The 14,870-nt window shown below is 38.2% G+C and overlaps 1 protein-coding gene across 1 annotated transcript; it reads right to left on the bottom strand.

Moving 5' to 3' along the window:
• Positions 1-4,738: 4,738 nt before the first annotated feature.
• LOC149375501 (uncharacterized) lies at positions 4,739-9,661 on the bottom strand. The gene is made up of 6 exons (XM_089598549.1): positions 9,528-9,661; positions 6,781-7,123; positions 6,411-6,723; positions 5,857-6,311; positions 5,190-5,769; positions 4,739-5,130 (listed from the first exon to the last, which is right to left on the bottom strand). The coding sequence occupies exons 1-6, from the start codon at positions 9,659-9,661 to the stop codon at positions 4,739-4,741; spliced, it is 2,217 nt and encodes a 738-aa protein (XP_089454675.1).
• Between the last annotated feature and the right edge of the window lie 5,209 nt (positions 9,662-14,870).

The following is a 14,870-nucleotide window of genomic DNA, read 5'->3' as shown; positions in this document are numbered from 1 at the left end:
TTGTAACCTGTCTTGAAAATATGATGGTGCCAATTCAATTTCAAATGTTCTGAATGTCAATTCTTTCAAATATTCCATCGTTAATATTGGAAAATCATCCAAATAATCTGCATCTAACCTTATTCATCTAAACATTTATACTACAATTCATGAATTCATTTTGGAAAATCTATCAAAGAACCTTTTGAAAATATATATTATCGAAAACACCTTTCAGCATTTTTTTCTGCTAAATTTTTGTTTTCTACTCTGTCTCTTATGTTATTGCTATTCAATTTTTGTCATCTCATTCTTTCTGCGAAGGCAGCATCAGCATTATTCATGTAAATTATTTGGTGGAACCTTAATATATTTTTTCTTAAATGATTGATGAATTCATTTTTCAAGCCTAATTATTTTTGTTATTATTATTATTTTTTTTTTTTTTCAAAACTTTTAGTTATTATTTAGGAGGACACCACTCTTTCATGGAAGTACACGTTAGAGATGATTACCTAGACAGTGCTAATCTTGTTCATTGGGGCAACGAGGGTGCGTGCAAAAGGTGTTTAATTGTACACCCAAACGATAACAACAATTTTTTTTAAATGTTATCATTAATGATTTAAAATTTTAAAAGAAAAAAAAAAAATGGCTTTGAAGATTGAATAAATAGATGTTCAGTTCAAATTGTACACACAAATATATTTATAACGCCATCATTTCTGTTCAAACACAAAATAAGATATAAAATAGTTATTCAAGAGGCTGGCGATTTAAATCATCTTGATAGTTAAGTTTGCCATCAAGTAATAAATTTTGAAATCGTTTTTGCAAAAATCGTCAACGTTGGAAGTACAAACAAAAATATCACCGCAAATCACTGTCTTCCTTGTGTATGCCCTGGCAATGCCATACAACAGATTCGCAGAAATGCTGGCTCATATGAAGTAGCAAAATCAAACTAAATCAACCTTTATGAGTGCTAAGAAAAAGGATGTCCTGCTACATTAAGTTTAAAAGCCAACTTAAGCATACAAAAAAAAGTTCACTGCCAGCAAAGTTCAGGTCCATTAATTTATTGATATTTCAACAAGCCATTCACTAACAACGAATCTCTTCGAAAGCATGCAGGAAGATATAATCCTCATCCTTATGAATCTAACAAGAGTATATGTCAAAACTGTAAAGATGAAATAAGATTAAAAACCTTAATCGTTGTTACTTCTGTTTAAAACAGTTTCGTAAAAATAGGATCTGGAAACATCGAGCAAGTTGTTTAGATAATCCGATAAATCGTTGTAAAAAATTAATATTAAAAGTTTCTTGAAAAAAAAAAATTTGTTAAACAATATTTTAAAAAAGTAAAAAAAAATTATAAAAAAAAATTTACAATATCAAATTTATTAGTTCACTTTAAAAACAAACCAATAAGTCTCTTTGCTTAAAGAATTACTTTTTTTTTAAATTATGACTTGGACTAGCTGTCACCCGTCACAGCTTTGTTAACGATAACAGCCTCAATTTATTATTCTTAATAACCAAAAATTCTAGAGGCTAAATAAATATCTGTCCAAAAGTCTGGCTTAAACTCTGTCTGAAATTCTAACAGTAACTCTAGCTTAAGGTTTGGCTGAATGTCTGGCTGAATGTCTGGCTCAAAGTCTAGCTCTATATCTGGCTGGAAGTCTAGCAGAAAGTCCAGCTTAATGTCTGGCTGGGAGTCTGGCAGAAAGTTCAGCTATATGTCTGGCTAGAAGTCTGGTAGAAAGACTAGCTAAATGTCTAACAGCAAGTCTTGCTTAAAGTCTGGCTTAATGTCTAGCTAAAAGTCTGAATGTATGTCTGGCTGAAAGTCTTGCTGAAAATCTAGCTGAAAGTCTAGCTATATGTCTGGCTAGAAGTCTGGCTGAATGTCAAGCTACTTGTCTGGCTGAAAATCTGGCAGAATGTCCAGCTAAATGTCTGGCTAGAAGTCTGGCAGAAAAACTGGCTAAATGTCTAACAGTGAGTCTGGCTTACAATCTGAACTAATATCTGACTGTATGTCTGGCTAAAAGTTGAGCAAAAAGTCTGGCTGTATGTCTGGCTAAAATTCTGGCTCAATGTCTGGCTTGAAGTCTGGCTTAATGTCTAGCAGAAAAACTAGCTGAATGTCTGACTGCAAGTATGGCTTAATGTCTGGCAGTTAGTATGTCTGAAATCCTAAATTAATGTTTTGCTGCATGTCTGGCTAAAAGTCTAGCAGATATAATGACCAAAAGTTTGTCTGAAAGTCTGGCTTAACGACTGGCTATAAGTCTGTCTGTATGTCTAGGTCAAAGTTTGTCAGAAAGTCTTGTTGAATGTCTGGCAGAACGTATGGCTTGAAGTCTGGCTACATGTCTTTTACGAAGTCTGGCTAAAAGCATGGCTTTGATTTTCGTCTTAAGTCTTGATGAAACTTCAAATTTATATTAAAAAGACTTGAACATATGTCGAGATTTTTTGAGTAATTATAAACTACAAAATCACAAAAAAGCCTATTATTTCATTGGGACCCCAAAACATACAGCGTATTAAAAAAAATGTTGATTCATGTCGCTGAGCAGATTACAAATACATCTATAAACATTCTTATTATTAATATTACAATGCGTTAGAACAAATAATATTTATTAAACGTTTTGTGACAACATTATTAACTAGTTCTGAAAAATTTTTGTAGTTATTTTAAAAACTGGTTAGATATTAGGTCCTATATCTTGTCTTAAATCTGATAGTTAGATAATTCTTAAATATCATGGGAATAATGATTTGAAAATAGATTTTAGTGTTTATCTTATGGTTTGTCTTTAATTTGGTTGTATGATAGATGTTCGAGGCGTGTGCGTTAGCACACACTAGGCTAGGATAGGGTGATTGGGAAGACACAATAAAACACAATAAAATTTAACAGCATAAAATATTAACTTTTAATGTCAGTTAAAGGCCAAGAAAAATTACAGTTAATATTTACAAAAGTCGTAAAGGTTAAAATAATATAGGAGAAAAGAATTAATGACAATAGTCTTAAAGCAATGAACTATTGAAATTTATAAAGGCGAAGAATGTAGAAAGAAAAGAGTCAAGTTGAATAACACAATATGTAAACATGCACTGGCCTTGAGCTCGCAAGAGAGTTTGAAAGTTACACGAAATAAATGTGAAAATGAAAGCACTGATATAGTATAACTGATTGAAATATTGATTAACTAAAAACTACTGTCTGTGGAAATACACAAGAGTTTCACTGAGTCTTGCTGTTGATAATCACTGGTAGTTCGATGAGATTAATTATTTGAGCTGCTCTGCAGATCATGCAGTGAGCAACTTAAACAAAGCACTAAGTGCACTGCACTGCACAACTGAGTTTTGTCCACTGTATTGCGAGAGTTAATCAGAAGATTAACACTAGCATTTAAGGTGATGTATGCACCTTTGAATGCTAGAGTTTGGCAACGTAAATTAAGAGAGTCTTTCTCTGACGAGAGCTGAGTATAATCTGGCGCTTACAGTATACGAAGCTTGCCGCGTAAATACGCACACACACCTCCAGCGCGCCAAGTCGACCAAGCGCACACGCACATAGCGTTAAGCTGACAGAGACTACACGTGTACACAATGTACACAAAAGCCGGGCCTACTGTCGGTCGCTCTCATTTTCAACATTCCGCCCGTTGTCAGTCAATGGCTGACAACAGCCGTAGACCGGCAGTGGCCCTAACTTGTGAATTGGTCTCTTGAGCGTGCCCACTGAGGTCTTGAGAGTCACCACTTTAACCAGGCCATCCTTGCCTGGGTGGACGTCGACGACTCTGGCCAGTGGCCACTTTCCTGGTGGTAGAGTCTCACTAGTTATAAGCACCAATGAGCCTGTCTTGATGTCATGAGCTGGAGTATGCCACTTGGAGATTGAGTTTAATCTAAGCAAGTACTGTGTAGACCACTGCTCCCAAAACCTTTGTTTTTGAGCTTGGATCAGCTGCCAGCGAGTGAGCCTTGCTGGAGGTTAATCCAACAAGCACGGCTTTAGTGGTGAGTTTAGCGCCAATTCGACTATGAAGTGTCCTGGAGTGAGCGTGTCTAAATCCTCTGGATCATTGGTAAGTGGTTCTAGTGGTCTAGAGTTAAGTATTGCTTCAATTTGAGTGAGCAACGTCGTGATCTCTTCAAGCGTGTTAAGAGTCTCTCCCATAGTCCGATGGAGATGGTGTTTCATCGACTTTACTACTGCCTCCCATTTTCCTCCCATGTGAGGAGCAGCTGGAGGGTTGAAGTGCCATGACGTTTCATCTTGGGCGAGCATGGATGATTGATGAGAATTTTGACTGATTGTTTCTGAGTATAACTGTTGAAGATCCCTGTCTGCACCAACGAAGTTCGTCCCACAATCAGAACACAACTTAAATGGATGTCCCCGACGTGAGACAAATCGCCAATACGCTGACAAGAATCCTCCGGTAGAGTAATCTGTCACTGCTTCGAGATGCACAGCAGAGGTCGAAAAACACACGAACACACACATCCAACCCTTGTATGTCTTCGACCCTCTGCCGCGCCAAGATTTGAGATGTATCGGACCTGCGTAGTCGATACCTGTGTGAGCAAACGGTCTGGAGGGAGTCACCCTGGCCTCGGGTAACTGTCCCATGAGTTGTTGTGCTCTTTGTGCCCGGTATCTGGTACATTTGACACAGTAGAGGATTCTGGATCAGATGGGGGCCCTTCCACCGATTATTCAAAACTCTTGATGAGTTTTGCTAAGAGTGAGCTGAGTTCCTTTGTGTAGAGTTTGCCGATGAGCCTGATCGATAACCAAACTGGTGGATTGAGCTTGACGAGGAAGTAGGGCAGGATGTTTTGCATCAGGTCTGAGCTTGGCATTCATGAGTCTGCCTCCCACACGCAGTATGCCAGCATCATCAGTATATGCCATCAACCGGTGGAAAACATGGCCCTTTGGGAGAGAACCTGATTTGAGCATCTTGATTTCCTCCTTGAAACATTCCTGTTGAGTTAATCTGATGAGTAAGAGCTTAGCTTGAGTGATGAGTTCTGCAGTGACAGCAACGGATGATTCCTGGTGTGTGAGTAAGGCTTTGAACTTGGCACAAGCAAGTAAGAGGGTGGCTGTGATACGATAGAGTTTATGCAATGTGGAGCTGGACTGAGTGAGCCTCAGTAGGAACTCTGAGTCCAAGACTGATGACACCAATACGCATCAGCAAAGCCATGGAGTTCCACCACAGAAGAAGGATGTGCTCCAAGCCATCTAGGAACCGTCACTCTGGAGAGTTTGGCTAGATCATCTCGTATTTGTAGCCACCTCTGAGCGAGAGCATCTGGTATGGGTGTATCCCATGTAATTTTGAGTAGCCACAATTTCTGAATGATGAGTTTGGCTGCAACAATCACTGGAGCAACTTTTCCAAGAGGATCGAAGATTTGAGATATTTCTGAAAGAATTGCTCTTGTCGTTGGAGTTTGACTGAGAGGCTTGAGTGTGCACTGAAAGGTGAGATTGTCTGAAAGTGGTTTCCAAACCATTCCGAGTACTTTAGCATCACAGTCATCGAGAGAGAGTGCTAATTCTTCACTGGAGTTTGAGTAACTAAATCCTGGCAAGTTTGAGTGCCACTTAGCCAGAGGCAATCCGCCCGCCATGCACAGCTCCTTAAGTTGGAGGGCCTGCTCGTTCAACTCATCTGGAGTCTCCGCTCCACCAAAAATGTCGTCCACATATCTGCCGCTGGTGAGAATCCGGGCTGCCTGGGGGTAACGGTGCCCTTAATCCTTCACCAGCTGCAGCAGTGAGCGTGTGGCCAGAAATGGAGCAGGCCTCGTCCCCTAAGTCACTGTGGTGAGCTGGAAGTGAGCTTCCTCGTGAGTTTTGCTATGCCAGATGATTCGCTGAAGATCCCAATCGTCTGGATGAACCTTGATCTGACGATACATCTTGGAGATGTCCGCAGAGAGAGTCCATTTGAATGTGCGTAACCAGAAGAGTATATCTGTTATGTTGGGCAGTAGATTAGGTCCCGTGTGAGTTATGCTGTTGAGTGCATGTCCAGAGGAAGTAAGGGCTGATCCATTAAAAACCACCCTGATTTTGGCGTTGTCTCGATCTTCCTTCAATACGCCGTAATGAGGCAGATAAAAATGAGGCTTGATGTTGAGCTCATCTGCAGGCACCGGTCGCATATGGCCTAGACTCAAATATTCATTCATGAAATCTGTATAGAGCTTGTCGTACTTGTCGTCTGTTTTAAGCCTGGCCACCGTGCGATCGAAGCATTTACGAGCACGGTTGACTGAGTTGCCCAGCAGAGATGGAGATTACTTCAGAGGAAGTTTCACCACGTATCTTCCGGTGCTATCCCGAGAGTGAGTTCGCACGAAGTGTTCCTCACACTCCTGTTCCTCTGGTGTAAGCTGCGAGCTTGACTTTGAAGGGACCTCTTCTTGAATCCAGAAGTTGATGAGTAATTCCCGAAGTTTATCTTCTATTTTTAAAACGATATGGTGAGTGTGACGAGTGATCTTTGTAACAGGCTGGTTAACGCAACCCGATAAAATCCAACCAAACAGTGTACATTGAGCGATAGGTACTAATAAAAAACCTCTGAGCAGATCTGAGGTGATTATAGCTGAATAGTAGTCAGTGCCAAGTAGCAAGTCTATGTCTCGTGGCAGATAGAAATGGGGGTCCGCTAAGTCCAGAAACTCCGTATGCAGCCACGATCTTGTCTTACATTAAAAAGATGGTAGTGGAGCTGTTACTCTAGGCAAGACGTTGAGCACCACATCGACACTGGAGTCAGAATGTAATGAAAACAATCTGAGTTCTACTTTACCAAGTGCTTTACTGACTACGTTGCCTCTAATGCCCAGGATACAGATGTTGGACTTCGTGCGCGTTAGCTGCAGACGCTTCACAGCATCTTCCGAAATATATGATAATTCTGAACCTTGATCGATCAGAAGCCTGAGATGATGATGTGCAGCTGGAGCACGTACCTGGGCTACTGCTGTTGGCAACAAGATAGATAAGTGACTAGATGTTTGGTTGGACGATGTGATCCTTGTTGAGTTTGACTTGATGTTGACTCTGGGACGAGTATTACTAGATGTGGAGTTTCGACGATGAGTTTGTCTGATGACTGCGCTGATTTCCTATTCTTGTTATTGAGTTAGCTGAGACGCCAACCTGCTGATCAGTTGCAACAACCGAGCGCCGTAAATCATGGTATGATGAGTCTTACCCCAGGTTTGGCACCTCTTCGTGTTCATACACTTAGCAGCAGCATGGCGGCCCAAACAGTTGAAGCACAAAGGCTTTTCATCCACGAATTAGTATCGTTGATCAATAGAGAGGGCCACGAATGCCAAACAGCTAGCAATAAAGTGTTGCTGGTTGCAGTACTTGCATGGGAACACTGAAGGAGCCGGTTTATCATCCTGCGACCGAGCCGAACTCCCAACCCGATTCTGCTGAGCGTTGCTGCCCTGTTAAGTATTGCCGAGAGGTTAAGTTTGATCTGTATGAGCGTGCTGAGCTTTGCTCGGTTTATATTGAGTCTTACTAGATGTGGATGAGTTATCTTGCCTCTTCCATCGAAAACTGCCACCGGATCACTCCCCAATCTTCCCGATTCGTCTCGAAGGACCACAATGTTTGGGGCGTGTGCGTTAGCACACACTAAGCTTGAATAGGGTGATTCGGAAAACACAATAAAACACAATAAAATTAAACAGCATAAAATAAAAACTTTTAATGTCAATAAAAACGAAGTAAAATCACAGATAATATTCACAAAAATAGTAAAGGTCAAAATAATACAGAAGAAAAGAAATAATGTCTATAGTCTTGAAGCAATAAACTATTAAAATATGTAAAGGCGAAGAATGTAGAAAAAAAAGAGTCAAGTTAAATAACACAATATGTAAGCACGCACTGGCCTTAAGCTCGCAAGAGAGTTTGAAAGTTACACGAAATAAATGTGAAAATAAAAGCACTGATATAGTATAACTGATTGAAATATTGATTAACTGAAAACTACTGTCTGTGGAAATACACAAGAGTTTCACTGAGTCTTGCTGTTGATAATCACTGGTAGTTCGATGAGATTAATTATTTGAGCTGCTCTGCAGATTATGCAGTGAGCAACTTAAACAAAGCACTAAGTACACTGCACTGCACAACTGAGTTTTGTCCACTGTATTGCGAGAGTTAATCAGAAGATTAACACTAGCATTTAAGGTGATGTATGCACCTTTGAATGCTAGAGTTTGGCAACGTAAATTAAGAGAGTCTTTCTTTGACGAGAGCTGAGTATAATCTGGCACTTACAGTATACGAAGCTTGCCGCGTAAATACGCACACACACCTCCAGCACGCCAAGTCGACCAAGCGCACACGCACAGAGCGTTGAGCCGACATAGACTACAAGTGAACCCAATGTACAAAAAAACCAGACCTACTATCGGTCGCTCTCATTTCCAACAATAGGTCTCAAAGCAGGTCTTAATAATTTTCTTGTAACTGGTCGATTAAAAGGTTTTAAAGAGAGTCAAACGCTTGATCTTAAATCTAGTCTTATACGATGTTCTATAATAAATCTCAAGGTTTGCCTTAACGTACGTCTAAAATTGGTTCCATGTATCACAAGGTATGCAATAAATCTGTTCATTATAAAGGTACTAAGATTAGTAAAGCAACAGATATTTGAATAGGTTATAATACTTGTCTTCCAACTAGTTTCAAAAAACAAGAGGTAAAACAGTTCTCAATGCTAATCAGATCCTATTGATCGTCACAAATAAATTGTTTAAAAGAAAGTGTTCGAGTATTGACAAGAGTATTATTCTAGTTCTTTCTTTCAACAAGAGGCAAAGCACGATCGTTTACAGCCCTGCAGTTGTTAGCAAATAGGTTGGAGTAGAGGTGACGGTTTCTTATCAAAGCCAGCTGCAAGGCAAGGAATAGGAGTTGAGACTGTCGTATCTAATAAAAATAGTAAAACAAAGTAACACCTCTATGCCTGGATGGACGTCTAGCAGAAAGTCCAGCTTAATGACTGGTTGAAAGTCTGGCAAAAAGTCCAGCTATATGTCTGGCTATAAGTCTGGTATTAAAACTAGCTAAATGTCAAACACTAAATTTGGCTTAACGTCTGGCTTAATGTCTAGCTGAAAGTCTAAATGTATGTCTGGCTCAAAGTCTGGCTAAAAAACTGGCTCAATGTCTGTCAGAAAAACAAGCTAAATAACTGACTAAAAATTTGGCTTTAATGTCTAACACTAAGTGTTTCTAGAATCCTGACTTGATGTTTTGCTCACTGTCTGGAAAAAAGTCTGGCTTAAAGTCTGGCTGTAAGTCTAGATGAAAGTCTAACAGTGAGTCTGGCTCAAAGTTTGGCTCTAGGTTGGGCTGAAAGTCTAGCAGAAGGTCCAGCTAAAGGTCTGGCTAAAAGTCTGGCAGAAATTCCAGCTAAATGTCTGGCTAGAAGTCTGGCAGAAAAACTAACTAAATGTGTAACAGTGAGTCTGGCTTCGAATCTGGATTAACGTCTGACTGTATGTCTGACTGAAAGTCGGGCAAAAAGTCTGGATAAATGTCTAGCTGGAAGTCTGGTTCAAAGTCTGGCTTGAAGTCTGGCATAAAGTCCAGCTTAATGTCTGGCTAGAAGTTTGGCAGAAAAACTGGCTAAATGTCTGACTAGAAGTTTGGCTCTAATGTCTGACACTGAGTGATTCTAGAATTCTGACTTGATGTTTTGCTAACTGTCTGGCGAAAAATCTGGCTTAAAGTCTGGCTGTAAGTCTGGATGAAAGTCTAACAGTAAGTCTGGCTCAAAGTTTGGCTCTAGGTTGGGTTAGAAGGCTAGCAGGAGGTCCAGCTAAATGTCTGGCTGAAAGTCTGGCAGAAAGTCCAGCTTAATGTCTGGCTAAAAGTCTAGCAGAAAAACTGGCTAAATGTCTAACAGTGAGTCTGGCTTACAATCTGGATTTATGTCTGACTGTATGTCTGACTGAAAGTCGAGCAAAAAGTCGGGCTGTATGTCTGGCTAAGAGTCTGGCTCAAAGTCTGGCTTGAAGTCTGGCTCAATGTCTAGTAGACAAACTAGCTGAATGTCTAACTGAAAGATTAACTTAATGTCTGGGAGTCATTACGTTTAAGATCCTCAATTAATGTTTTGCTAAAAGTCTGGCATTTAAAATGACTGAATGAACGTCTGGAAGTCTTGCTTAACGTCTGGCTGTAAGTCTGGTTGTAAGTCTGGCTATAAGTCTTGCAGAAAATCTGGCTGAATTTTTGGCTGGAAGTCTGGCTAAAAGTCTGGCAGAAAGTCTGGCCGAAAGTCTGGCTCAAAGTCTGTCAGAAAGTCAGGCTGAATGTCTGGCTGTAAGTCTGGCTCAATGTCTAGCAAACAAACTAGCTGAATGTCCGACTGAAAGTTTGGCTTAATGTCTGGGAGTCAGTATGTCTAAAATCCTCGATAATTGTTTTGCTAAAAGTCTGGCAGATATAATGACAGAATGTATGTCTGGAAGTCTGGCTTAACGTCTGGCTGTCAGTCTGTCTGTATGTCAGGCTCAAATTTTATCAGAAAGTCACGCTGAATGTCTGGCTGGAAGTCTGGCCCTAAGTCTTGTTGAATGTCTGGCAGAACGTATGGCTTGTAGTCTGGCTAAATGTCTTTAACGAAGTTCGGCTAAAAGTATGGCTTTGATTTTCGTCTCAAGTCTGGATAAAACTTTAAATTTTTATTAAGAAGACTTGAACATATGTTAAGATTTGTTTAGTAGTTACAAACTACAAAATCACGTTAAAACCTATTATTTTATTGGGACCCTAAAACAAATAGCGTATTTAAAAAAATCTTAATTCATGTCTCTGAGCTGATTACAAATACATCTATAAACATTCTCATTATTAAAATTACATTGTGTTAAAACAAGTTATGTGTATCGAACGTTTTGTGACAGCATTATTAACTATTTCTGAAAAATTTTTGTTGTTGTAAATAAATCCAAACAAAGTTTTTAATTTTTGTGTACGCAGTCACTCTTTTTAAATAAAAAATAGGTTCGGGGCTCGTATTACACCTTTACACTACAGTATTAGAGAAGAAACAAAAAAAAACTTTGTTAGTGCCTTGAATGAAATTGGAGAAATATCACATGTAAAAATAATTCTACTGCATATAAAATTTAAGTTAAAAAAAAAAAATAATAATAAAGTTTTAATTATGAAGGACGCAATGTCAAATATTACAAATGGCTTTAACAAGCATATTGAATTGAAGATGTCTTGAATATATGATGGTGCCAATTTAATTTCGAATGTTCAGTATGTCAATTCTTCGAAATATTTTATCGATAATTCTGGAAAATCATCCAAATAATCTGCATTTAACCTTATCTATCCATAAACTTAAATTACAAATCATTAATTCATTTTGAAAAATCTATTAAAGAACCTTTTAAAAACATATTCTATCAAAAATACCTTTGAGCATTCTTTTCTGCTAAATTTTTGTTTTCTACTCAGTCTCTAAAGTTATTTCTATTCAATTCTTGTCATTTCATTTTTTCTGCAAAAGCAGCATCAGCATTTTTCTTGTAAATTATTTGGTGGAACCTTAATATATTCTTTCTTAAATGATTGATAAATTCATTTTTCAAGTCTAATTGTTTTTGTTATTATTTTTTTTTTTTTTTTTTTTTTCAAAACTTTCAGTTATTATTTAGGAGGACACCACTATTTCACGGAAGTACACGTTGAAGATGGTTACCTAGACAAAGCTTATCTTTTTATTAGGGCAACGAGGGTGCGTGCCAAAGGTGTTCAATTATACACTTAAACGATAACAGCAATTTTTAAGAATTGTTACTATCAATGATTAAAAATTTTCAAAGAAAAAATGAAAATGGCTTTGAAAATTTAAAAAATCAATGTTCGGTTCAAATTGTACACAAAAATATATTTATAACGCCATCATTTCTGTTCACACACAAAATTAGATATAAAATAGTTGTTCAAGATGCTGTCGATTTAAATCATCTCGATAGTTAAGTTTGCCATCAAGTAATAAATTTTGAAATCGTTTTTGCTAAAACCGCCAACGTTAGAAGTACAAACGAAAATATCACCGCAAATCACTGTCTTCCTTGTGTATGCCTTGGCAACGCCATACAACAGATTCGCAGAAATGCTGGCTCATATAAAGAAGCATAATCAAACTAAGTCCACCTTTATGTGTGCTAAGAAGAAGGATGTCCTGCTACATTTTATTTAGAAGCCAACTTAAGCATACAAAAAAAAGTTCACTGCCAGCAAAGTTCAGGTCCATTAATTTATTAATATTTCAACAAGCCATTCACTAACAACGAATCTCTTCGAAAGCATGCAGGAAGATATAATCCTCATCCTTATGAATGTAACAAGCGTGTATGTCGAAACTGTAGTGATGAAATAAGATTAAAAACTTTAATCGTTGTTACTTCTGTTTCGAACAGTTTCGTAAAAATAGGATCTGGAAACATCGAGGAAGTTGTTTAGATAATCCGATGAATCGTTGTAAAAAATTAATATTGAAAGTTTCTTGAAAAAAAAATTTGTTGAACAATATTTTAAAAAAGTAAAAAATAATTAAAAAAAAAAACGTTACAACATCAAATTAATCAGTTAATTTTAAAAACAAACCAATGAGTCTCTGTGCATAAAGAATAACTTTTTTTTTTAAATTATAACGTGGACTAGCTGTCACTCGTCACAGCTTCGTTAACGATAACAGCCTTAATTTATTATTCCTAATAACCAACAATTTTAGAGTCTGACTAAATATCTGTCTAAAAGTCTGGCTTAAACTCTGTCTGAAAGTCTAACAGTGCCTCTATCTCAAGGTCTGGCTGAATGTCTAGCTAAATGTCTGGCTCAAAGTCTGGCTCTATATCTGGCTGGAAGTATAGCAGAAAGTACAGCTTAATGTTTGGCTAGGAGTCTGGCAGAAAGATCAGCTATATGTCTGGCTAGAAGTCTGGTAGAAAAACTAGCTTAATGTCTAACAGTAAGTTTGGCTTAAAGTCTGGCTTAATGTCTAGCTGAAAGACTGAATGTATGTCTGGCTCAAAGTCTGGCTGAAAATCTAGCTGAAAGTCAGGCTATATGTCTGGCTAGAAATCTGGCTCAAAGTCTGGCTGAATTTCAAGCTACATGTCTGGCTTAAAGTCTGGCAGAAGGTCTGGCTGGAAATTTAGCTGTATCTCTGGCCAAAAGTCTGGCTCAAAGACTGGCTTAATGTCTGGCTAGAAGTCTGGCTGAATATCTGGCTGGAAGTTTAGCAGAAAAAATGGCCTAATGTCTAACAATGAGTCTGTTTTAAAGTCTGGCTTACCGTCTGGCTAACAGTCTAGCTGTATGTCTGGCTAGGACTCTGGCTTAAAGCCTGGCTGTATGTCTGGCTGAACGTCAGGCATAAATCTGGATTAATGTCTGGCTGAAAGTCGGGCTCAACGTCTGGCTTGAAGTCTTTCTTAATGTCTGGCAGTCAGTATGTCTGGAATCCTGACTTAATGTTTCTCTCAATGTCTGGCTTAAAGTCTGGCTCAAACTCTGTCTGAAAGTCTAACAGTGAGTCTGGCTCAAGGTCTGGCTAAATGTCTTGCTGAATGTCTGGCTCAAAGTCTGGCTCAAAGTCTGGCTTGAAGTCTGGCTCAATGTCTAGCAGAAAAACATGCTAAATGTCTGACTGAAAGTTTGCCGAATGTCTGGGAGTCAGTATGTCTGAAATCCTTAATTAATGTTTTGCTAAAAGTCTGGCAGATAAAGTGACTGAATGTATGTCTGGAAGTCTTGCTTAACGTCTGGCTGTAAAACTGGCTGTATGTCTGTCTTTAAGTCTTGCAGAAAATCTGGCTAAATGTCTGACTGAAAGTCTGGCTTAAAGTCTAGCAGAAAGTCCAGCTAAATGTTTGGCTAGAAGTCTGGTAGAAAGACTAACTAAATGTCTAACAGTTAGTCTGGCTTAAAATCTGGATTAATGTCTGACTGTATGTCTGGCTAAAGGTCGAGCAAAAAGTCTGGCTGTATGTCTGGCTAAAAGTCTGGCTTAATGTCTGGCCTGAAGTCTGGCTCAATGTCTAGCAGAAAAACATGCTGAATGTCTGACTGAAAGTACGGCTTAATGTCTGGCAGTCAGTATGTCTGAAATCCTAAATTAATGTTTTGCTGCATGTCTGACTAAAAGTGTGGCAGATATATTGACAGAATGTATGTCTGGAAGTCTGGCTTAATTTTTGGTTGTAAGTCTGTCTGTATGTCTGGCTCAAAGCTTATCAGAAAGTCTGGCTGAATGTCTGGCTAGAAGTCTGGCCCTAAGTCTTGTTGAATGTCTGGCAGAACGTATGGCTTGTAGTCTGGCTAAATGTCTTTTACAAAGTCTGGGTTAAAGTTTGACTTTAATTTTCGTCTTAAGTCTGGATGAAACTTTGAATTTCTATTAAAAAGACTTGAATATATGTTAAGATTTGTTTAGTAGTTACAAACTACAAAATCACAAAAAAGCCTATTATTCCATTGGGGACTCAGAACATACAGAGTATTAAAAGAAATGTTGATTCATGTCCCTGAGCTGATAACAAAAACATCCATAAACATTCTTATTAATAATATTACAATGTGTTAGAACGAGTAATATGTATCGAACTTTTTGTGACAACATTATTAACTAGTTCTAAAAAATTTTTGTAGTTACTTAAAAAACTGGTAAGATATTAGGTCTCATATCTTGTCTTAAATCTAATAGTTAGATAATTCTTGAATATCATGGTTATAATGATCTAAAAATGTATTTTAGTGTTTCTCT

This window comes from Copidosoma floridanum, unplaced genomic scaffold, assembly GCF_036245765.1.
Source record: "Copidosoma floridanum isolate Cflo_tuat_1 unplaced genomic scaffold, Cflo_Japanese_pri ptg000006l, whole genome shotgun sequence".
In the NCBI taxonomy this organism is placed as follows: Eukaryota; Metazoa; Arthropoda; class Insecta; order Hymenoptera; family Encyrtidae; genus Copidosoma; species Copidosoma floridanum.
The sequence above is the reverse complement of the archived record's forward strand: the minus strand, read 5'-3'. Positions and strand labels throughout refer to the sequence as shown.

What these genes read in the sequence shown, in the direction of transcription:
- LOC149375501 (XM_089598549.1), bottom strand. Translation starts at nt 9,661, where the DNA reads ATGCCAGACTTCAAGCCAGACTTTGAACCAGACTTCCAGCTAGACATT. An exon ending in TACACCAGAGGAACAGGAGT is followed by an intron (nt 6,312 to 6,410) that starts GTGAGGAACACT and finishes TGGGCAACTCAG; the next exon opens with TCAACCGTGCTCGTAAATGC. An exon ending in TCATCAGTCTTGGACTCAGA is followed by an intron (nt 5,131 to 5,189) that starts GTTCCTACTGAG and finishes ATCGTATCACAG; the next exon opens with CCACCCTCTTACTTGCTTGT.